This window comes from Aethalodelphis obliquidens, unplaced genomic scaffold (genome assembly GCF_003676395.1).
Source record: "Aethalodelphis obliquidens isolate GAN/ISIS:26980383/991018 unplaced genomic scaffold, ASM367639v1 scaffold25, whole genome shotgun sequence".
NCBI classification, from domain to species: domain Eukaryota; kingdom Metazoa; phylum Chordata; class Mammalia; order Artiodactyla; family Delphinidae; genus Aethalodelphis; species Aethalodelphis obliquidens.
The window spans coordinates 14,292,616-14,317,353 of NW_020837969.1; the positions used below are offsets into that span (position 1 = coordinate 14,292,616).

General features: G+C 37.8%; 1 protein-coding gene across 4 annotated transcripts in view; it reads right to left on the reverse strand.

Moving 5' to 3' along the window:
- The window catches only part of FAT1 (FAT atypical cadherin 1), a 117,974-nt gene that overhangs the window by 55,395 nt on the left and 37,841 nt on the right, over positions 1-24,738 (reverse strand). For all 4 annotated transcript variants that reach the window (XM_027122671.1, XM_027122668.1, XM_027122669.1 and 1 more), the window contains exon 3: positions 7,117-7,431. In XM_027122671.1, the coding sequence (XP_026978472.1) occupies positions 7,117-7,431 (315 nt within the window). The remainder of the gene's footprint in view (positions 1-7,116; positions 7,432-24,738) is intronic.

Sequence of the window (24,738 nt, forward strand, 5' to 3'; positions counted from 1 at the left end):
TTGACTTCTTTTAGACTTTAAGGATAACATACTTCACGGTAAAATAAAAAATAAGCAGGAGGAACAGGTAGAAAGATCTATAGAGTCTTCCTTAATATTTGCATATATTTGGGAAAAGACTACAAATGAGTAAACTTTTTTTTTTTTAAATGAATTCCTGCCATTGTAAAGCGACTGGCCCTTCATTTCCTTCCTGTGCAGCTATCAATTGTTACCGGAAACCCTTGGAAGTTGTTTGCAGCTATAGCTATTTCCTATTGCACTTTGTTCAGCCTCCGTTCCAGCCACAATAAAATGCCATTTACTTTGATTGAGAAAAAAGTAGTTGTAATGTGATAGTGGACTAGAAGATGGATGGTTACCCAGTATACCTATTAGCTATTACAGCATTTTATGACTTTCCCATGCTTTAGGGATTACTACATATATATGTATATGTATGTATGTATGTATATATTTTATATATATATACATATATATCACTATCTGCAATTAAAAAACATTTCTTATGCTGAACATAAAATAATCCTACATGTAAACAAATGAATGAAAATAAATCTTTTCTCATATTTCAACCTTGGTAACTAATGTTCTACTACTATTCTTTAAAGAATAATTTTAATAACCTGGAGAAGCAAAACACAGCTCTCATCTTTTTTAAGTATTCACTGCTTAGAGCAATGGGAAATAAATTTAATTTTTACTTCAGGAATATTAAATAGTCTACCACCTCAGAAATAAATCAACAATTCAACCAGCCCAACTAGTAAATACATCACTATATCAGGGGTGAGAAACCTACTGCCAACCTGATTTTGTATGGCTTACAAGCTAAGAACAGCTTTTATATTCTTAAATGACCAGAAAAAAAACAAAAGAATATATTGTGACACATGAAAAGTGTATGAAATTCAAATTACTACGTCCATAAATAAAGTTTTATTGGCACACAGCCATACTCATTCATTTCCATGTTGTCTAGGGCTGCTTTCGCTCTACAGTGACAGAGCTGAGTGGCTGTGACAGAGGCTGTATGGCCTGCAAAGGCTAAAATATTTCATACCTGGCCCTTCACAGAAAACGTTTAACGATCCTTGCAGTACATGGTTTATAAGACTAAGTTTAAACACTTAAGTGTTACTTACAAGCTTCGTGCTTTTTGGTCTGAAAATATCACTAGAAATAAGATTAGCCTAAAAAGCAACCATCATATAATTCAGAAATTCCTTAACACAAAAAACAGAGAAGGTAAGAAAAACCGGATCCCAAACCACATTTACATCACAAACCCAAAAGCAAATCAAGTGAATGTGGGATCCTGCACCCAGAAGTAGCAGTTATGAAACCCGCGTCCTTCTGGCTCTGACCTCGGGTGGCCTTCACCTCTCTCTGAAGTCATATAATTACTTGAAAAATGGGGAAGACAGCAGACTCTTGGCATTTGTAATCTCTACTCGTCTCACAGGGTTTCTTGTAAAGATTAAATATGTGAGGTTGCTTTAATACATAAAGTGCAATGTGCATAATAAGCTACATGTGTCACTGCCCTTCTGGCTCTGAGAGAAAGTTTTATTCCAACCTGATCTAAAAGTGAGGTCAAGACTGGAAGAGTGGTAAAAGAAAGACCAGAAATAGCACAGAAGAGTAGCAAAAGAGGGAAAGCCAAGGTTTGCTGGTTCCCTCTTTGGCTGTCTCCTTCAGGCTCAACTCTCAAAGGGGACAGGCATGAGACAGCCTTTGGAAATCAGCCCAAAGAGAGAGAACCAGTGTGGCTTACAAGATTCCAACAGTGTAACATGCTCCAGATCCGATAATGAGAAGAGATTTAGAGTAAAGATCAGCCTCCAAAATATATGAAATTTTAACTCTACAGAATTGATAAAGGAAAAGCTAAGAAAACAGTAAGCTGAAACAGCCTCAATAAAGTTTTTAAACCATTTAAAATTTCAAGTAGATGGAAACAGATTCAACAGTTGTCGAAAGAAGCTAAACCCTTTGAAGATGCTCACGCAGACACACGGAAATCACATCCACAAACATACTCATATATTCAAAAAGCATGCCTCTACTTAATACACATTTCTGATGAATTTATTTTTACCCATAAAAATTTCTCAGAGTATTTGTTCCCACACAGGAAGATCTACCTCAATGAATGAGAAGATAAAAAAAAAAATTTACTAGACAATATAAAATCAGTGGATCGGTGAAATGGGTGGTGACAGGTACATGGATATGTACCTATATTCTTATAATACTGTGGTAATTTTTCTAAGGCACAGCCTCTAATACTAATAATACTGTTAAGGGAAAAACCCAAGATGTTTATCACTGTATACAGTATGCTACTACCCATGTAAAAAGAAAAAATAATGTATTCTTGTTTGGATATGAGTAAAAGAAATGACAAATAGTAGTTTCCCCAAAGTGTTTTAAAATGTAGGTTTTATTATTAAAGAACAGTGAGGCCACCAGATCAGGAGACCACTGTCACTGAAAAGATAGTTTCTTATTCACAACGCCCGAGATAAGAGGGCGTGCCACGCGCACCGCACAGGGCCACCTGAGCCTGCACTGGGGTCGGTCAGGAGGCTGAAGGAGCAAGGAGAAGGCATGCACCAGAGCCTTTCCTGTGGTTTCCACAGAAAGGACAAGGTGACTCAGCACGAGCAGGTTTAGAATTGGCTGGTATGAATTATTTCAATGGGCTCTGGTACTCACTTCGTGTATGAATCTCAGAGTAAATATGCTGAGTGTAAGAATCTTTACCAAAAAAAAAAAAAAATAGTATACACTCTGTGAGTCTAATTGTAGAAAATTTTAGGGAGCACAAACTAATACACAGTGACCGAAAGCAGATGAGTGGTTGCCTGGGGGTGGGAGCAGAGAGCAGTATCGGGGAGGGGATACAGAGAGGCATGGCAAAACTTTGGGGAGCAACAGGTAGGTTCACTGCTTGACTGTGGTGATGGTTTCAGTGTTGGATAGCTATGTGAAAACTCATTAAATTGCAGGCTTTAACTATGTGCAATTTATTATATGTCAATTACACTTCAATAAAACTTTTAAAATAAAGAGCAATACTTGCTTCGTGTCCAAAACCTGGAAAATACCAACACAGAGGTAAGGGAATAAAAGTGTGGTCTTTTCTAAAGCACATACAAGCCCCAAGTGAACACTTGAAAATTATATGCCAGTTTTAAGTTACATATCAGGCCTCAAAAGTTCAAATTGATAACAATGACTAAAAAGACACTTTGCTGAGGTTGCTCCACTTTGCTGAGGTTACTCGTGGAGAATGAAGCCTGTGAGTGCACACTGGTCCCCATTGTGTGGGGCCCTCCTTCTTCTCTGTCCTTGACACTCTGCAAAGGAAGCTGCGACGTATGTGTCTGCAGGAGCTGGGCAGTCAGGGCTCGGACAGCCCAACACTCTAGGCTCTTGTCTCTCTCCCACCTCGAGCAACCGCACAATTTTTGTTAAAAGAAGCAAATTTACCCTGATACTGAACATAATCAAACAAACGATGTTATAAGAATTTCTGGTGTCAACAAAAGTGTGTGTGTCAGGAAAGGAAAATGAATCAAGTCTCTTTTGCTTGTACCCTCTGTAAAAGGAAACACCCTGCCACCCACCACCCCTTAGAAACAACACAGGAGGAACCATCTGAGATGCAGACAGAAAGGCAGTTCCAGGCACAAAAACTTTGACTAGAACACAAAATACATTTAAAAATGTTCATCCAAACTTGTCGTTGAGAATCCCCCATTCAGATTATCAAACCCGGTCCTAGCAAGGTTTTCTGTTCTGTTTTTTAAATTACGCGTCATACTATGACAAAAGGAGAGAAAGGTCGGGAGGGATGTTTCCTCCTCTCCAAAAGGACTTAGTGAGGTCATCTGATTTAAGTTTATACAAAACATGCCAAGGGACTGTATGCAGACTCTCCAAATTAGGTCATTATTTATAAAAATAGCGTAAATATTATCCTTTAACCCTTCTTCTGGTATTTATGCTTTTCCACCAAGCATAGCCCTTCTCTCACACACTCATCTAACTCGATCTCTTGGCCTCACCACTCCTTCAAACTGTCCCAACTTGAAGAACATCCCCTACCTCTTGTCCACCCATCCACTTTACTACTTTCAGAATCAGCACACTAACTTTTCCAGGGGGCCTCATCCTCCTAACTACACCACCACATGAGTCATCATCAGTTCCACAGTTCCTCCAGAGGCACTGACTAGCGCCTGGGCACACATCTCACACCCACCTGTCTCTCTTTGCTATTTCACTTACGTAGACTACATACTCTCAAAGCAACTCTTAACATTCTGGATACACAGCAGAAGCTCAATAAACGCTCGATGTGTAAACAAACAATTTGAATGGCAATGAATTCCGGCTTTCTTCAGTCTGCTGGATGTTGTGATCATCACCAGGGTCCTAAATTTCTCTTTACCACTAAGGGGCAGGCAGACGCATTTTACCTTGTCAAATTTGTTTATCCAAAGGAGAGGCACAGATTTGTCAATCTACTAAGACCTTGGTTATCTCATGTAGAGTTAACAGAGCAAAGGTAACTAACACCTGCAAGTGGGAGAGGCCGTGGCATCCTTCTTGGAAGTGACGCTGAGCACGCATGCACGCACTCGCCTTAACAGGCCTGCAGAAATGCTCAGCGCTAGTCACAAGATGTGAGGAGCTGGGAGCCAGTTTTCTCCAAGATCCCAGAGGTAAAGCCTCACTACTGTCCACATCTCCTGATTTCCAGCCCAGTGATTTTCTCGCTCCGCCATTAATAATCAAGTAACATGATTTAGGGTCCGCAGGTGGTCTGATGGGTCAGCACATCACAGGAACTTTCTTCCACCAGGCTGTCTTTCACCAGCTTTCATAGTCTGGCCCCCAATAATACTGAGGCTGTATTTACTATATTCTTTTATAATGCCCATGCTAAAATATGGTTATTTCTCAGTCTTTAGAGACTTCAGGTGACTTGTGGAATGATCAAATTTCTCTATTAAACACATAGTTTATTACATACTTCATAACAAATATTCCTGAGTGCTAACTATGGTTATTTTCCACTACTATCTGCCTTCAACTCATATAAAAATAAAACCTCTCTGTAGTCTCATGGCTTTTCCCCTGCTATCCTATCAGCAGGATGCATATGCTACCCACCCAGGGGTCTGGGAGCTAGCTATGGACTCCTGAAAGGGATTTCTATTCCCTGAAGATAAGGAAGAGCTTAGAAGTCTCGGCAGACATCTCTTTTAAAGAGTTGTCAGAATAGGGCTTCCCTGGTGGCGCAGTGGTTGAGAGTCCGCCTGCCGATGCAGGGGACACGGGTTCGTGCCCCGGTCCGGGAAGATCCCACATGCTGCGGAGCGGCTGGGCCCGTGAGCTATGGCCGCTGAGCCTGCGCGTCCAAAGCCTGTGCTCCGCAATGGGAGAGGCCAGAACAGTGAGAGGCCCACGTACCGCAAAAAAAAAAAAAAAAGAGTTGTCAGAATAGAGAGACGTAAAGAGAGTAGCAATGCTACATTAATCCCATTTCTACAAGACATAACACAACAGCAGTGTCATCATCATTTCAGAGGCCTGAGATGACCAGGGTATCAAGGCTCCCCACAGTAGCTCTAACTTATATAATTATAATGGCATAATTATCTCAAGGAAAAAGTAAATCCTAATACAGTCAAAATAAATCTTGTTGACTTGTAACAATCAAGAAAAACAGTCTATATGATAGGTTGGAATATGGTGACAAGAGGTTTAAAAACTAACATTTTAATGTACTTTTTAAGACACAAAATATTACATACACACATGTTCCCTTATCAGGTTATCTTTCTACAGGCATTTTGGTACAGATATTGAACTCAAGCTTCCTTCCACCTCAAGAACTGCTTCCTCTTAAGTTCAACAAAGGAAATTATGAAATAAGAATTGCACCAAAAAAAAAAAAAAAACCCGGCAAGGAAGCTGAGAATGCCTCCTTAACTTTGGTTTTTGTATATTATTTCTTTGACATATCAAAAAGACAACCCAGTAACTGAACAGGCCAGCTCCCTCAGAATAAGACATAATGAGCAAAGACATGATAGAGGCATGCAAATTATAAATCTACCACTTTAGAATCTGTAACTGGATCCTATGAAAAAGTACTGAATCACCGAAAATCTGGGTTCAAAGGCCAGTGATCTACTTCATGAGAAGTTTTATGTTCCTACAAATAAATTGTCCTCTCAGTGTCATGCGGTGGTTCTTGGTTTAACTCTGATCAAGAAATCAGAGTGCAACCCTCCACTTGTAAAGTTTTCATGTATAAATGATAGCTAACTTTTCACTACACAAATGATAGCTATGTTGAACCTGTGTGTGTGTGTGTGTGTGTGTGTGTGTGTGTGTGTGTGTGTGTGAAATAGTAAAAAAGAGAACCAAGACTTCAGAAAAAAGTTGATGCATTATCAAATGTAAAAAAATAAATATTTGAAGTTTATAAGGATTTTGGAAGAGGATTTTGGAGTCAAGGAGCTACCTACTTAGAAAAAGGGTGTCAGACATTGAGAGGAGAAAACAGTTAGAAGGAAAACTTGAGGTATGAGTTCAAGAAAGTAACTGCTCCCAAACTGAAAATTATTTAATCCGGATCCTCTACTGCCTAAAGAGACATAGCACTGCTCTAAGGAAAAATTCCAAAACAACATTAAAAAAAAAAAAAAAAAAAACTACTGTGAATTGTGAAATAAACTCTTGATATTTTTCATAAAAAGTAGAGTTTGGAAAATTTAGCAGCAGTAGAATTTGCGGTTAAGTTTAAAATGTATCACTAATTTAGGAACTATTAATGAAACTACAATATTTGCTTTTTAACCTGCAAGTGAAACTCTACTAATGAGAAAAATAGTTTTATAAAAGCAAATTCAAAGGAAAAAAAAACTGGGGATAAAATTTTCATAAGGGAATAAAAGCCTGTCTTGAATAACTCAAAAGGGAAACGATTTATCAAAAACTAAATAAAAGTGGCAAATAAAGAAACAATTCTTAAATTTCCCCATATCAAGAGCATATAAGCATGAATATTTCCTACATAATATTAACACATACCTGTCTTAGGATTTATTGAAAAAAATCCTTGTGGATTTCCGCTTGTAATTTTGTATGTCAGCTTGTCATCAGAGCTAGAATCTGGATCAAATGCCTCAATCTGGACCACAGACACATCCTTGGGAGAGTTTTCCATTATTTCCGGATAATAAACAGGCTCTGAAGTCTGCGGTGCATTGTCGTTCACATCCTCCAGCTCTATATAGACCTCTACAAAGGAGGAAAGGGGCACGACGCCCTGATCAGATGCGTAGACTGTCAGCCAGTAATGGGAAGTGGACTCGCGGTCCAGTCGACCTGAAGTCTCTATAACACCTAGAGGAGGAAGAAGAGAAGCATGAAGTAGCCTGTCAACCATCACCGCCAACAGTCACTCTGAGAAAGCATCAGCCTAAATGACAACTCTTATGCCTTAAGCCTTACGGAAGGCTTCTGTGTCACAGCGGTGCGATCTTAAGCCAATTGTCTAATCTCTCTGTGCCTCAGTTTCCTTTCCTATAAAATGGAGTAATAAGAGTAGTGTGTTCCTAGGTTGATGAAATGAACTAACACATATAATGATTAGAATATAGCACTTGGCACGTAATATTGGTTATAAAAGTATTTGTCATTATTAGTATTAGGTGCCAGGCACCATGTGGGGCACTTTACAACTATTATCTTATTTAAGTCTCAAAACAACCCAAAGAAATGAATGGGCAAATATGGTCTCTTGTGTCCTGAAATCCGTCAGTTTCTTTTAATCACCTTAAGCAAATGGCAAGACAACCAGGATGCAAAAAATATAAATTTTCCTACCACATTATAAGCTCCACAGGAGCAGAGACCACATCCTTCTAAATGCCAGTTTACCCAGCACATTACCCAAAGCCCAATAATTATTTATTAAATGAATGAACAAAAATGAATGGATATATTAACTGGAGTTGATACAAAAAAGTCCTCAAATGGGATCCAAACTAGGACACATTTCTCATTAAGTCAACTAGTAAGAGATGGAATTATAAAATTACAAAAAAGTTAGAATGTCTGTAATGTTTTGGCCCAGCCACTGAAACCACGCGAAATCTTATTTAATCTCAAGATTAACCTATTCTCAGGATGATTAACAGCGGAAATATCCATTTCTCTTGGGCAAATCCCACCTTTTTATTCAATGGTGTAAACTTGTCCTTTGGCTCTCCCAAAATACATCACTGGATTTTTTTCTTGTGCAATAATCATTCTGAATTAACGCTATTTTTAGGGTTCAACATGATCCAGGTTGAACTATGGAAATCCTACAACTTTAAAATCACTGAAGCTTCCCATTTAACGCAAAATACTATGGGAAAAATAACAAATATCAATTTAACCTGTGCTCAAAAATGAAACAGTATTTATCTCAACTAAATATATACATCTATATTTCTTGATCATGTAAATTTAAATATTTGCTTATTTGAGGTTAATATCACAGAAAAACCTCATTTATTTTGAATGTTAGATAATTATATCTAACACTCCCCAAAAGGTTTACAACTTACAAACAGCAAACCTAAATATTATAATGTGAAATAGATTATCATAAAATGAATGTGTATTGCTATTCAGAAGCATTATAACTACTGCTTCACTATTTCTTTGCAAACCCTCAAAATGGATCTCCTCCTAGAAATATGGAACAAAGCCTCAGAACTCTTAAATAAAAAAGGAGCTAGCTGGTCTCTCTATGCAGCAGACAACTCAAACACGTTTTCCTTTTTCTCTGGTCCGAACATAAGTCTATGCATACTCAATCTGTTCACCAAATTATATTTGTTTTAGCCTGAAAGAAGAGTGTGCCCTTAGTAACCAAGTGAAAATAATCTTTTCCAGTTTTTCTTTGTCTCACTCCCATCAACCGATACAAAGGACGCCAGGGAACAGTTCTAAGAGGATTACATATTAATAAATGAATGTACATATGCTTCTCTTGTTTCTGCCATGTCATTAAAATGTAACATAATTCATCTGGCAGGTGAAGTATTATTAGAAAATTTAAAGACAGGTACGTGGTACTTGTATTCACCTCTTTTGAGTTCTAATCCTCCAACAGTTCATGCTGCTATCCACTTTTAAAAACTGTGTCCCTCTCAACATCACTTGTAGGCATTTAATAACAATAATTAGGAAAAAATTTTGTCAGTCTTTATGATACGTCAGGTACTATAACTGTCTTACATGCATTATTTTATTCATTCCTTATATCCAACCTGCCCATATATGTGGTGTTATTATCCCCATTTCATGAATGAAAAACTCAGATTAAGAGTCATGAGGAACTTTCCCAGGGCCATAGTAAATGGCAGAGCTGGAGCTCAAACACTAGGAATCTCTGACTGCAGGGCCACCAAAATTCCATCTGTCTTACTGTTAGTATGACAAAAGTTCAGTCAACAAAATTTAACATGAAAACTCTGAAAAGACAAGTCAAAGCTCATACTTTGTCCATTTTTTTGCATGTCAGTATTCAGAAGGAGTTTATTAAGTGAACATTCACATACAATAGCTTCTTTTAGTGTCAGGATGGAAGGAAAGAAAGAGGTAGAAAATGCAAATACATAATAAGAATTAAATCACAGACAAAAACAGTTATTTATTTTACATCAAGTTCCACTTGGAGTCTGGTCTGTGTCCTGACTAGTGTACAGTTATGGGCTGGATGTTTCTGCTGGGAAGAGCCCCTCTCCCCCAATCAACCTAGCAACTGAGGGGGTAGCCACACCCTTCTGTGCATGACCTCTGAGCCAGGTCAGGAGGGAAAGTTTCCAAGTCCCAGGTAATCTCCAGATACTACCAACAGTTCAAAGTGAGACTCCAAAGTAGCTCTACTCAAATATGGAAGAAACTAGAATTGTATTAATTAGTAATTAAATATACATAAGTGATGTTCATATTTCATGAATTCTTAAACTGTATATTTTTATATATATTTCATATAGTGATTGCTAAGATGTTCATGTTTTGATGTACTTTAATTATTACGTTCTTATAAAAAGAACAAAATTACTACAGCTTATAGATAACTAAGAAATAAAGTGAATTTTTAACTGCCAAAGGGAAAGGAGGACATACTGAATAACTTCTTCTAACCAAAATGCTCAAATAATAATACAAATAAATTTACTGTATTTATATATAATAATTTAATAATACAAGGACTTACTGTATGTCAAGGACTTCACTAGGTGCTTTACATGCATTAAATCGTTTAAAGAACACTGGAATCACATGATTTTCATCGTGGCTTCACAAATGAGGAGACAGAAGCTTAGATAAAGTCAGCGAACGGCCCAAGCCTTACAGTGATGAGGAGGCACAGCCATGGTCAGTCAACAATAAAGTGGTGGAATCGAGATTTGAATCAGACAGTCTGACTCCAGAACTTAGGCTCTTCACCATCAGGCTACACTGTCATCATTAGCAACAGAATCATCGTCACACACTCCACAGCAGCAAGGATGCTGGAGACCAAGGAGCGGGGTGGGGGGCTGCCATGATGAGAGGCTACAAGCAGTTTTCCACTACTGAGATAAGGGTCTTCCCCACATTTAAAGGACAATAAAGAAGAAACGATTCCAGGGCTCTACTTCATAGTGGTTCAGGGGCTAGTGCCTAAGCACTATTTTAATTGCGGATTCTAATTCTAAGCACTATTCTAAAAGCATAAAGTAGGTGGGAAAAGACCATACTTATGCAAAGGGATTTTGTGTTCTGCTTTTTAATCTGTCTGCTCAGTCACAAGATACATCCCTGCGAGACCCCCAGGCAGAAACTTTTGCAACAGGCAGAACTGAGCTCCCATTTTGAATCTAGGAAGAACTGACCACAGGTCCAGGAACAGCTAGAAACAGTCTAGATAATCTGGGAAGACAGACTAGTAGATCTAAGCCTTAGCCATTTCAAAACCAAGAATTGGAGACTGACAACCCTTTAGAAATCCTCAAGTACAACTCACTTGTTTTTAAGAAGAGCTGAAATGATTTGCTCAACTTTAAGAAGCTAAACAGGCAGAACGTTGAGAATCTAGAGCAAGGCACCTCCTTAACCAAGGGCTCATCAGAATCCCGATCGTTCCTTACGGGGGGTCCCAGTTTCTGAGATGGCCAACATACCAACTACCTAGAAGCCTGGCCAGAGCAGTGTCTATTCTTTCAGTCCTTATTCCTACACCTGTCACTCTTCTTTTCCCAGTCCTTCCTAGAGCCACAACTAGCATGTACAGATGGATTTCTTCTGTACATTCCGTTACCTTAATTCATTAAAAAGAAACAAATTTTCAAAATTCCATTATGAAGACTTCTAACTAGTACCTTTAACACAGGAAAACAACAACTAAGGACCCCTAGGCATCACTGGAAGTGAATCGACCTACTGTGTTCACTCGCAAAACTGCATCCCACTCCCATTTCTCTCAATCCATGATCTTCTACCAACCAACTTTCAGTAACTCCGACTTTTTTGCACACTTGTTATAAATTCACTTTTCCTGAAACAATTCTCTAAGGAACCAAACAAAACTATAAATACTTAAACTCCAGTTTTAAAGCTATTTCTCTTTAATACATACCCACAATAATACTGCATCTTATTCGGCACATATACATATCCATACGCTAACTTCCTGTGGTTCTCCTCCTGTCTTCAAATAGCTCCCCCTCTCTCAGCTCCCTTTCTTTCTCTGCCATCTCTGCTCCCATTTTTTATTTCCTCTTCCACTTTCTGGGAGAGCAACAATAGCATGCAAGCAACTAGATGATCCGTAAGCCCAGGCTGTGAGGGAGAAACAAGTGATAGCCCAGGGCTACCACGGTTCCCTCCAGCCAGATGAAAAGAGTCTCAATCAATGCTGTACAAGAAAAAGCCAGTGAGATGGCTAAAGCAGAAATAACACCTTTCTTGTCAAGAGGTTTTAGCGCACAAGCAGCAGACAAGGTAAGAATGCTGCTGTGTGATTCTACGCTGTATATTTTGAACACAGAAGACAAGTTTAGACAAGTCTGTTATATATGCACCACCCAGCAATGTTATAAGAGATCATTTCTTGGCTTTAATGAAACATGACGGAAGCGAAAAATGCCTAGCTTTCCAATCTCAGGAATACAATGAAGACATTTTCAGGAAAAGTTGTTAATGGAGCTGAAAAATTTGAAAGAAGCTAGAAATCTGGAGCTATTAAATAAAAATATTTATCATTCCAAACATACTCTCTAGGATTTCAAAACTACCACCAGATGTCACTATGGAAACTGATTTTAAATGTGCATACTGTGGAAAAACTGGACTGAAAAAAATAATGCAATGTAATTGTTAAAAGAGCTTGACCAATGTGGCTGAAAATACAGCTCACAGCAAAATTTCTTTCTAGAAGGATTCATTACTGTCCGTATAATTAAACAGGTACTGATGGTGTCTTCCTGTACACGCTGATTATTCAAAGGTTGTAGGATACAGTATTAGTTGCTCAAGTAGACCGTCCAAAAGTAAATAAAGGTTTCCAAGAATAACTAATTTCTACTATGTATCCCTGCTCGCTAATGGCCTGTTAACTTGAACACTGGCCTTGGACAGGAACAGCCAGCAGTCCCTCCAACTGCCACTGGCGGGGCAAGATGCTTTCAACAGAGTAATCTTTAAGGCAGAAATAAAAGTTTTATGTAGCCACTATACTGCCAGTGTAGTCACTATACTGCCAAAAATAATTTAACTGACTCAAATTTCCATGGTCACAGAACACCTTTCTTCCTGGAATTTTCCTGTTTTCTTTGTTTAACAGGTCTTGGCCCTCTATCAAGTCCTGGTACCAAAGCTTTCAACAAAACCTTGCTCTTTCAGATTCTTCAGCTACTCCAACTCAAAAATACTTATAATCAGCAACAATCTGGCACCATAAATTTGCAAACCCTACCCTCCTTTCTGATATACCATGTCACATACACTTTTTACTTTTCTGGAACCAAGCTTAAGGCAGCAACTGTATGAAAAGCTTCTTAGTCAATCATAAGAAAAACTAGCATATTGCACAGTTCAACACGTACCTCTCTGCCCTCTCACAGCTAAACACAGAGTAAGTCATATTGTAAAACTATCCCTCCAGGTTAAAGACATGGTACTGATGTCACCAACATCCAATCTTTCAAAAGCAATAACTTGCCATGAGTGTTATTTTGTGAGAAGCCATTTGTGGTTGGGAACACGGCAAACTCAAGTGAAATGGTAATGATGATGGTGATAATATAAAACAAGAGATACATATATAGAGCTCATGATACACCAGCTGCTATTTTAAATATGTCTCAAATCTTTTAATCTTTACAGAAATCCTAAGAAATGGGTAATATGATCATCCCTATTTCAGATGAGGAAACGATGGCAACAACCTGCCCAAAGTCACACAGTTAGTTCATTACTGGTGGAACTTGGATTCAATCCCAAAGAGACTGGCTCCAGACAGTCATGCTGTAACACTTCTGAGTCTCTGGCTGTGTCCTCTGATTGGAGAGAAGCATGAGAGCAACTGAACACAGCCTGCAGTTTCCAGAGAAAGTCCTGGCTTCAAAAGAATGTAAAAATGGAGTGACCAGATGGAAAAAATTGGTTTTGTTGTTTTCCCAACATTTGGGGATCTGGGTAAAGAATCTGATGATGCAAAAACCTTGCTGTTCTGTGCCATTAAAACATTAAGCACATTCCACAGCGTCAGGATAAAAGGGGGACTTGGTTAATTTATAATGGTACATATGACACAGCTTTAAAAAATGATATGTTTAGGGCTTCCCTGGTGGCGCAGTGGTTGAGAGTCCGCCTGCCAATGCAGGGGATTAAAAAAAAAATGATATGTTTATTAATTACAAGGAACAATGTCAACAATATACAAATTGATCAAAAATATAAATCTTTATAAAACTGTACAGAGTACAGCCTTGGTTTTGTTTAGTTCTGTTTCAAAATTAAAAACCACACAAACACACAATTACATGCCCAGGGGGGAAAAAGAAAGGTCTAGAATAAACAAAGTGATGGAGGGACAATAAAGAAAATCAACCAACCTAGTGAACTAAAATTTTTTTTTTTTTTTTGCGGTACGCGGGCCTCTCACTGTCGTGGCCTCTCCCGTTGAGGAACACAGGCTCCGGACGCGCAGGCTCAGCAGCCATGGCTCACGGGCCCAGCAGCTCCGCGGCATGTGGGATCTTCCCGGACCGGGGCACGAACCCGTGTCCCCTGCATCGGCAGGCGGACTCTCAACCACTGCGCCACCAGGGAAGCCCTAAAATATTTTTTAACTGTAAATTTCTATAACCATGAATTTTAAGTCATATTTAAAATGCATAAGTAAAAAGCCAAATGAAATTTAAGTACCAACAGTCTTTTACAAGTTTTGCTAGTATAACCTTCTTGCCTCATTTTCCCTTTATATCTTAGATAACACTTTCATCTGTTTCATTTAATCTGAGTCAATGGATAACAACGGATAGCCTGACAGCTTCAACAATTTAATATTCAAAATTATTTATATATGAAACTACTTATAGTGCCAGACCAAAGTTCACCTTTATGAAATAAATTACAATGAGAGCTTAAAAAAAAGAATAAAGAAACTACTTACAAAGTTTTAGGTCTAGGAAATTCTATAATTATATTGTATAGAGTTAGGTCATAAGTTAATAATTAAAGGGAAAGTTTCTTATGTAGTAACTGTCAATCTGTTTTTTCATTATTTAGACTGTCTATTTAAATCACTTTAATTAAAATGTATATCTATCAACTCTTTCAATTAAAATTGCTGCAATGACTTTAAAATCAGCTGAGGAAGCTTTCTGACTTACCAAAACATATTAATTAAGCTTGCAAACTTACCAAAACATATTAATTAAGTTCATAATCAGATTTTAAGCATCATGTTTCAAGTCCAGGGATTTCTTTAGCTTTGCAAAGAGCCATTCCCACGTCAAGCTCTGCTAAACCATGTTTTTACGCTTTGTGGAGAACGATTCCAAGTTCAGATTTCCATGTCAGAATCATTAATACTGTTAATGAGGGCTTTCATGGATAAGCTCTCTTAAAAAGGATCATCCTTGGGTATCAAAAATATCATCTGAACACATATTAATTGGATAAAACTATGTACACCAGACAGCCTGTGGAGGCATTAAAATCCAAAGGATACATTTCACATACCAATGGCAATGCTTCTAGCAGTTTGTTTCATATTTTAAAAGCTATTCAAATTCAATGTAGATTACTTTTCCCACCTTACGTTTATTGGAGGCAACTCAGCATATGCTTTACATATGCCATTTTTTTGAATCCTCACAATTATTCTGTAAGCTCGATGGTCTCTCCTCAATTTCCATATGCGGATGTAGAGGTTTAGAGTTGAAAAGTCACTGGTCTAAGGTCATTTATTCATCATCATCATAGGAACAGATTAATCAATGAATTAATTAATGAATTCCCTTACCAGTTAGCCATCTAAGCACTTACATTTACTAACTTGTGTAAGCCTCAAAAGTTAAGTAAGTTGCCTTAAGTTACCCAACTAGTTGCAGAGAAGCAAGAATCCAAACCTGGCTGACTAGTCCACAGGCAAAACTCATAACCACCAGGGTGTTCTCTTCTGCTTTTCCTGTTCTTATGGGGTGGCAGAGTTGTGATTCAAAAGACACATCTAACTCAAGCCCTGGCTCTTTCCTTATAAGCCTGGGTAGGCGATCTTCATAAATCTATCACTATTGATGGGGGGGGGGGGGAAATCAACACATCAACAAGTTTACCAGCACTTGCCCTGGTGGGAGGAATGACATAAATTCAAGTATAAGCCCAACTAAATGTGGGCCAAACAGATCTCTATATAAAGTTCAAGAATCCCATGTGACTAAGTTTAGGATAAAAAAAAGGAAAAAAGGATATAAAAAAGAAGCCACACTGTTCTATATTCAGGAAGCTAGTATATTTATCCTATCATCTTGTTAGGTAAAAATGCAGACTAAGTTTATATTAAATGAAGCATAACAGTTATAAGGCATTACAGAATACTGAATATCACTGTGAGAATATCATAACCAAGTTGTGAATGTGCTTCCCGTTACTAACTTTAAAATATTGAGTGGTAGGATCCAGAGTTCTAAGTCTTAAAAATCAGTTGTAAAAGTTTTGTGTCAGATAAAAACTGATGTTTTAAGGAAAACCCCCCTTTGGAAAAGAAATCTTGGTAACTTTAATCTAGTCTCCAATACTTAAATAAAGATAATAAATACAGATTTTAAAAAACTGTACCCTACAGTATCTGCTTCATCAAAAAGGAGTTAATGTTTATAGTGGCCTGGATCTTGCTAGAAATTAATCTGGAACCTGGTATTATTGATTTATACTTTCTTTCATTCACTCAACAAACACGTGGTTCCCACTATTTGCCAGGCCTGGTATGAAGTGCTAAAGAAACCAAGAAAAGTAAAACAACATATTACAGGAAAGACAGTTAAATAAAATAGTAATTTATTCCCTCGAACTGCTTTTTGAGAAGGGCAACATAGTATTTTAATGACTAGTTACTTGAATATTATTTTCCATTATTTTATTTCTTGCACAAAAGTCAAAGAAATCCTTTTATAGGTTATGAGTCCCTGACTGAATTTTAGGATGCAACATGTAATTATGCGATTTTTAAAACTATTATAACAATTCTATTTTGTGAGAAAAGATAGAGGGAAGATGTGTATATACACTAAAAATGGTGGATTATAGGGATAAGTGAATTTTTTCTTCTTTGTGTTCACATTTTCTAATTTTTCCACAAGAAGTACATATGTGTTGCATAAAAATATTTCTTTAAACCCTCATGTATAAAGGATTAATCCAAAGTATATCAACAGAACTTGAGAAATTTCAGAAATGTACAAACAACCTTTAAAAGTTAAGAGTGACTTCTAGGTTTCCATAAGCCGAGTAACAACTGCCTGAAACACTTGTATTGCAAAGTGTGCTCCAGCACAGAGAAGACAAGGCACTATTCAACGATTCAAATGTCAGTTGAAACAACTATGCCTCAAGCCAAACTCCTTAACGCACTCCCTTGCTAAAGAAGGAATGGAATGAGATTCCTCTGCTACAGTCAAGTATTACACTGGTCACTGTATAAACACAGCTCTTTCCGAAAGAGACAGTTGTCTCCAGAGTCCTAGAAGGCACCAGGCTGGGAAAAGAGCAAGTTTTCCTTCTTCTAAGGTCTGTTCAAGCTTCTGTAAAACAGATTCTAAACATAGAAAAGTGCAACTATTTATTTTTCTTAAAACCTAAGACCCACATGCAATTCAGCTATGCAGAAGGAAGGTTTGGTTTACATGAACTGAACACCAGTTGAAGCAAATAAAAATCCCTGTATAAATTCCCCCCTTTCCTATCTACTCCCAAGCAGCATTTTTCTTTACTTTTGATCAAATGAATGAAGCAAACCTGTTTCTCTATTAAATTCTATTTTAACCATAAAGCAGTTTTTAACTTAAAAAAATTCGTATTAGTTTACAAATTGGTATAATTTAGAGGCAATATTCAGCTACTTTTAATATCCAATTTGCTGCCAAATCCCAGTCTCTAAAAGAACTCAGTAACTCAGGTGAAGCTAACCTAGTTATGACCTGACCCACTGACACTGATAACTTAGGATAAACTTTGGGTAAACCATGTTTTATGCTAACAAATACTTCAAATTAAATCAAACACCTATAAATAGTGATCTAAATGTATTGCAAGACTTAATTAAACCTTACTAAAATCTTTATTAGGACAAAACATCAACTTGTAAATACATATAATCCCCTAGCTTCACCTGTTTTCTAAATTCAGATTTTTTTTTTTTTATGAAGAAAGGTATGAGGGACAGACTTGAATGTACCAGAAGATTCCTAATTTGATATATTTTTAAAAATCACCAAGACAGGGCACACCTGTCTTTACCAGTGGTTTCTAAAACTGGAGGGGAACAACCAAGACTCAACAAATCTAGAATACGTAGTACACACTCACAAAGGGAACAACTGTGACCAAGATCTCTCAGTGGTAACCATGAGGCATAGAGGAATTATACAATCTGCCCTATGCTAAGCAAGCAGGAAGCAAACTTCATGAAGTACTCCAAAATACCGAGTGAACGTTAATTCATCATCTCAGAGATGGTGGAGACATAATTCTTAATTGAGACAATAAGAGACTATATAAGAGTAGATTGGTGGGTCTCAAATAGCTGTCATGTGTCTACATTTAAAAAACTAAAGCAGAGAACTGAATTTGAGAAAAATTAACTGTACAGAATAAATAACCACAGTAGTTCTTATATCATCCTGATTCTTAATTCCCTCTGAGGTCAAAGTTGTTCTTTAAAAAAGTAATAAACACTTCATTAAAAAGTGAAATATTTTCTTCTCTAATTCTCCTAACCAGTAATAAGATGAAGTGATAACAGAAGACACAGACTATGAAAATAGAGACATCATGAAGCCACAGATATTAGAAAAGTGTATATAATCAAAATTAATCATTAGAAGAAATATATTCAAAAGTGCATAACAGTTAATTACAGGATACTAGTTGTAATTAACTAGTAAAACAGTTACTGAAATGTCTCAGAGATGATATAAAAATATAAATAAAAATAAAACCTTCTTAATTAAAGGTATAACTGACCAAAAGTACAAAACACTAAAAATGTATCTTCCTTAATAGTTAAGTAAATGGCAATTTAATAAAACGGAAGTTTTGGAAATTATCTGTACTTTCCAAAATACTTTTTTTTCATAAAGCTAAATACAAAGAAAAAAAAAAGCATGAGACTTAAACATTACTGGCATTTCTAAAGAAGCTCAAATATTTCTAGCTCATGACAGGCTATTAGATAGATAAGGTCAAAGGAAAGAGGCCAGATGTTCTCTTATCAACTCTTACTGTCTTTTTAAAAATGATTTTTAAGAAACGATTCAATCCTAAACTCCTGGATAGATCTGCCTCTTCATCCAACCATTTATGAAAGAGATGGTGAAGCAATCATATTTTTTCTAGTTATTTTACTTTGGTTGGTTTGCTGTAACAGGCTATTTGTTAAAATCTGAAAAAAAGTCATCTAAATGATCACTTTATAATCTGGTAACTTCTCAACCGTAACTTACAGATCCAGTAAGCTAATCCATTTACTGCTAAATCTACCCATTGATGGAAATAATACATACATATTTCCCAAACGATCTCAGTACCAAATCAGGAAAACGAAACAATTATGTTTGTAAATTTAGTCTCAATTTAACCAAATATTGAATGAATTTTAAAAATGTTCACTTTACTAGCATATTTTGAAATAATGCTGGCATAGCCATGGCTTTAATTATTGTCTTTAAAAGAGAAATTTAACCCAACAGACTAACCCAATCTATTCAAAAGAAATTTGCAAGGGGTCAGAAGTAATAAGAGGAAAAGACTGAGATACCTTTAGCAGAACTGATGTTTTCTAATAGGGAAAACTAACTAATTCAAAAATTCAAAGACGAGAATACATAAAATCTGGAATACATGAAATCTGAAAATGACTGGACTTGTATTTGTGATTATTGATACCACCATAAAACACTTAACATGCTTCTATAATGCACTGTCATTTCTGCAATGTTTCTCTCCTTATCCACCACTTTCCCCCCACCCGCCCCTCAACCCCCAACCCTCTGGAAGAAAACATAATGGGGATCCACTCTCCCATATACCTTTACCAAGACACAGGGAGGCAGCTGACCTCCTCCGCAAACAGCATTTTATGAGGTTCCAAACTCAAGAGAAGTAAAGCATGAGACTTAGTTATTTTAAATGATCAAACCAAAGAAATAGATAAAATTAAGAATGAAAAGAGTGATAAAAATCATCTAGTCCAGCCTCTAACTTTACAGATGAGGAAGCCAAGGTCTAGACAGTAAAGACTTGTCATTAGGCCACAGAGCTGGAGTCAAAGCCATAAAAGGAACCCCACGCATCCCCTGAAACCCCAACCTACCTTCAAATGCAGTACCTGGAAGGAAAGTGAAGAGGCTGCCTTAAACCAAATTCCAGTAGGAGTGAAATATGGTTTCTGATTTGTGGGAGAGATGACTGATACCAGGAATAGCAAGAGTCAGTGATACAACCTCAGAGTTAACCATTTGCCATAAATTCTAAGAAAGCTTAAAAAGTACTCCTGGCCCTACCTTACCTTGCTCTCCATGACTCTGACTTAATCACACATCCCAATCACTGATGAAGAATACTACTCATTTCAGAATTAGAGAGGGAAACAGGATTTCCAGACAATGTAGGTTCTATTCTCCAAATCTGTCACTTATAAGTACTAGTCTTCAAGCAATATAATCCATCATTCTTACAGTGTTTTTGTTAACTGTCCCAAGTCTGCATTTTAATAAATGTGTAACTGCTGGTGATTTATTATTGTCAATGCCTCAGTTTCCTTCTGTATAAAATGGGGAGGATAGATGTGTCGTAAGGATTAAGTGATTAGTATTAAAAATAAAGGTAATTACTACTATTAAGTCTATTTTAATGCTTGAGAAGCTAAAGCAAAGCCAAGATTTAGAAAGATTCTTAAAGAGGTATGACACCTGGGCTTCCCTGGTGGTGCAGTGGTTGAGAGTCCGCCTGCTGATGCAGGGGATGTGGGTTCCTGCCCCGGTCCGGGAAGATCCCACATGCCGCGGAGCGGCTGGGCCCGTGAGCCATGGCCGCTGGGCCTGCGCGTCCGGAGCCTGTGCTCCGCAACGGGAGAGGCCACAACAGTGAGAGGCCCGCATACCGCAAAAAAAAAAAAAAAAAAAAAGAGGTATGACACCTTAATCCTTAACCTTGTACTTTACAAGGAAGTTACTACTACTCCAAAGAGAAAACTAGCTAACAGAAACCACATTATGATGAAGTAGTGTTTGAAGCAGAATTATTAGAATCACTTAAAGACCAGGTGACTGACTAAACTAACCTAAGTGCTCTGAATGGAATGCTGCAGAGCAAAAGAAACGTAGACACTTTCCACTGCGGCCACACTTTCCAAAGGGGCACATAAATAAGCTGTTTCGACTAACAGTATAAAAAATATGTTAAAATGTGCACAGCATGCATCCAGACTGCTGAAGTGGTCACTGAGGTCTAAGCTATAAAGTCTCATTTCAAATATGACATGATAATCAAAACTAGGAAAAAATCAAATTAGAAATGTCTGGAGCAAAGACAGAAAACATTATGTCCATCGCTGCCCCTGATATTATCTCCTTCTCCATTTATGTGCATCAAATTTTGATCAAGTTTCATCAAATTTCCAAGAGTCATTACAGATTTACAAGTTAAAGCTAACCAAGTTCAATCGAAGTCATTCCTAGAATATACCATACTTACTAAAAAAAATTTAAAGACTAAACTGTATACCTATATTACAGTTAATCCCTTTGTCTCCAAAGGTACAAAATTATCAGTATCATATGGAAATAAGGAACATTAGAGATTTCCTTATCTTAGACCTGGGTACAGGAAAATGAAGCATATACCTCCCAAGATTCTTTTCAAAATATCATTAATTTACCTTCTAAACTGCTAAAAATTGTAACTGTCTCTAATTCAAGACTTTTTATGATGTGCAAGTACAAAGAAAAACTTTTTTGAAATAAAAAACTTGCTTCTCAGAGAAAACAACTTACTTTTAATGATTTTTTTAAAAGCAGTTAAAACAGCAACCTTATTTCAAGGGTTTATATCTAAAAGAAAGTCTATAACCAAAGAGGAAAATTGGGGTGGCAAACCATCAAAACAGAAAGAGCATTTTCCTTCTTTTTCTCCTTGTCACCAGTGATGACCTGCTATCACAGAGGTCCCCAAGGAGCTGGGCATAAAGCCTGGAGTGGGATAAAAATTCACAGTGGGACTTTCGGGAGAGTACGGCAGTCAGCAGCAGGGAAAAAGGAGCACCTGCACGGAACTGGGAGGGCAGGCAAGCTAGACCTCTCCTTGGGTAAGACAGGGCTACACCCTTCCCTGGGTCTGACTGTCCTGCATCCCCACCAGTCGCTTCTGGTCACCGACCACAAGCCTCCAGGTGACCTGGCCCCTGCTCTCTACCCCCTTCATCGCAGACGTCCAGCCACAAAGCCTGTTTGTATTTCGGAGCTGCTATTCCCTCTGACCAAAAGTTGCCTTCAAGTGGCTGGCTCTGCTTTCCTGTCATTCAAGTCCCCGCTCACATCTCCTCAGAAGTCCTCCCCTGCCCACTCCATCTAAAGAAGACCATCTACACCCTGCAGAAAACCACCGACGCACTGCACTGTTTATTTTCTCTACAGCACTGCTAAGCAGAAAGTATGTGTTTATCTTCTTCTCGACTTGTCAACGGTCTTCTCTCTTCAGAAAGAGAGCTCCGGGAAGACCACAGCACTGTGTGTCTCATACAATGCAGAATCCAGAGCACCAGGAATGGGTTCCGGTAGGTAGGGGGCTGTCAATAAATAGTAATTAGCGAATCAAAGAAGGAAGGAAGGAAGGAAGGAAGGAACTCTCCATGGAGGCCTTTTTTCATCTTCTGAATCGTGCCTCAGAGAAATTCTCCCAAGGATTCACCTTCAAAGGACACGGATGATTTCTCCAAAGTCCTCATCCTTCAGGGACCCACGCAGGATTTGAGAGCGCTGAAGTGCTTTCCACCTCCTTCCCCCTCCCTACATTCTCATTTCTCCACAACCTCCTTGAAGGGTTCTTTCTAGGATGGTCCAAGCAACTGGTTCTTCTCCTTAAGGTCAAAGATCCTTCAAGGGTCAGCAGGGCTTACTGTTCGATTTTTATTCCCTTCACTCATCTTCTGGACTTAACCTTCTAGGGATCAGAGATCCCTCTGAAAATATGAAAATGGTTCAATTCCCACAGGAACTTCCAAAGCCTTCACAGAAAATTTAAAAAATAAAATCACAAGATATTGCATATAAAATTTAATAAAACTGAGTTTTCCAGTTGTTTTCAAGGGTTACAGCACAGTAAGATTACTACTTCATTAACTCCACTGAGCCAACACATATCATATACTTATGTGACTTATGCAACTAACTGAATATGCAAATTAACAGTTTACATGGAACTTTAATAGATGCTTACCTACTTAAGAAAATAAGCTAGAACTTCTAATGTTTACCATATTTAAGAATGTATTAATCTGTAAGAAATTCTTTATTCCACAGGAGCCTCATCTACCCAATTAGGTCATTATGAATTATGTGTATCTGGCGATAATAAACTTTTCAAAGAGTTTTAAGATTATACATTTTTTTTTAAAGAGCTAGACTGAACCTTCCTTGCAGACGTACTATATCCAATCCCAGACCGAGGATCCACTGCACAGCGCAGTTAGTGCTTCTGTGCTTAACACCATGAAATGAGTGCTTTAGGAAGGCCAGGCCTGTGGCTGTGAGAGGGAGAAAAAGTGCTTTTGTAAATCTCCTGTTGGCTCCCATACAGGACTCAGGAGCTACTGCAAACTGTGCTTCCCACCTAGAAGAATGTGCCTGCCTTCCACACCTGAACATTCTGAGGCACAGAAAGTGGAACTGACGCTTGGCCCACTTTCAATAGAATGAAATCACTAAGAAACTTCTGTAGGAAACTTTAAATAATTACCAAGCATTTTCCAAAGCAATCAACATTCTTTCACAAGTGAATGACCATATGTTAATCATTAACTTGGGTGTGTGGGGGGGTGAAACTGGAAAAGAAAAAAAAAATCACAGGTCCCTTCACCCCACTAGTATTAATGGCAGCAGAGTGAAACACTTTCAAATAATGTGTACACGGTAATAAAGCTAAACAAAAACTTAACAAATTAAAAAGGGTAACCTTTGGATAGAGTACCATATTTAATAAAAGAGGCGTGGTTTTCATTTACTATTCTGAGTTCAGTTTTGACTAAACTGAAAACGTCAATCTCTTAGTATTTTTGGCAACTTCTTTTATGTCCAAAGTCAAGTCATGAATTTTGGGAAATCAGCAGGCGAGCCCCATTTGTGCGTGAAACACTGTATCTAAGAGGATGAAAGTCAACCAGTGCCCTAATCCCTTGGGCAAGAAAGGTAAGTATAGACCTGGAGTCTCAAAGCCAGAAATGATGGAGAAATCACCAAGAAGCACATTCCTGTCTTATCTGGCTTGACTTTGATTCACCTCACCTTACTTTCATCACAGGAAGGACAGTCCAAGGGCATTACTCTCAGATCAAACAAAGCAATCCAAACAGGCAGAGGCAGACACATGAACTCTTCTCACAGGGAAAAGATGAACAAGCCTGACATTTCATGAATGAATAAGCTGTAATGAAGCATTTCATTCTGTGTCCTTAAATAAAATTTCAAAAAGCTGCTAGAATATGGGACTGCAATAGAGAGCGTTAACCACTGCAAGAGAGGGAATCAACCGCAAAGCCAAACATCCATATTTTTTAGTAAGAACATGAGATGCATGAAGGCCTACAATTTCCTATTTCAAAGGAAAAATCTTCATTCAAAGATTTTCTTAAAATCACAGCAGATTTTGCAACCAGCAAATAGTGGCCTG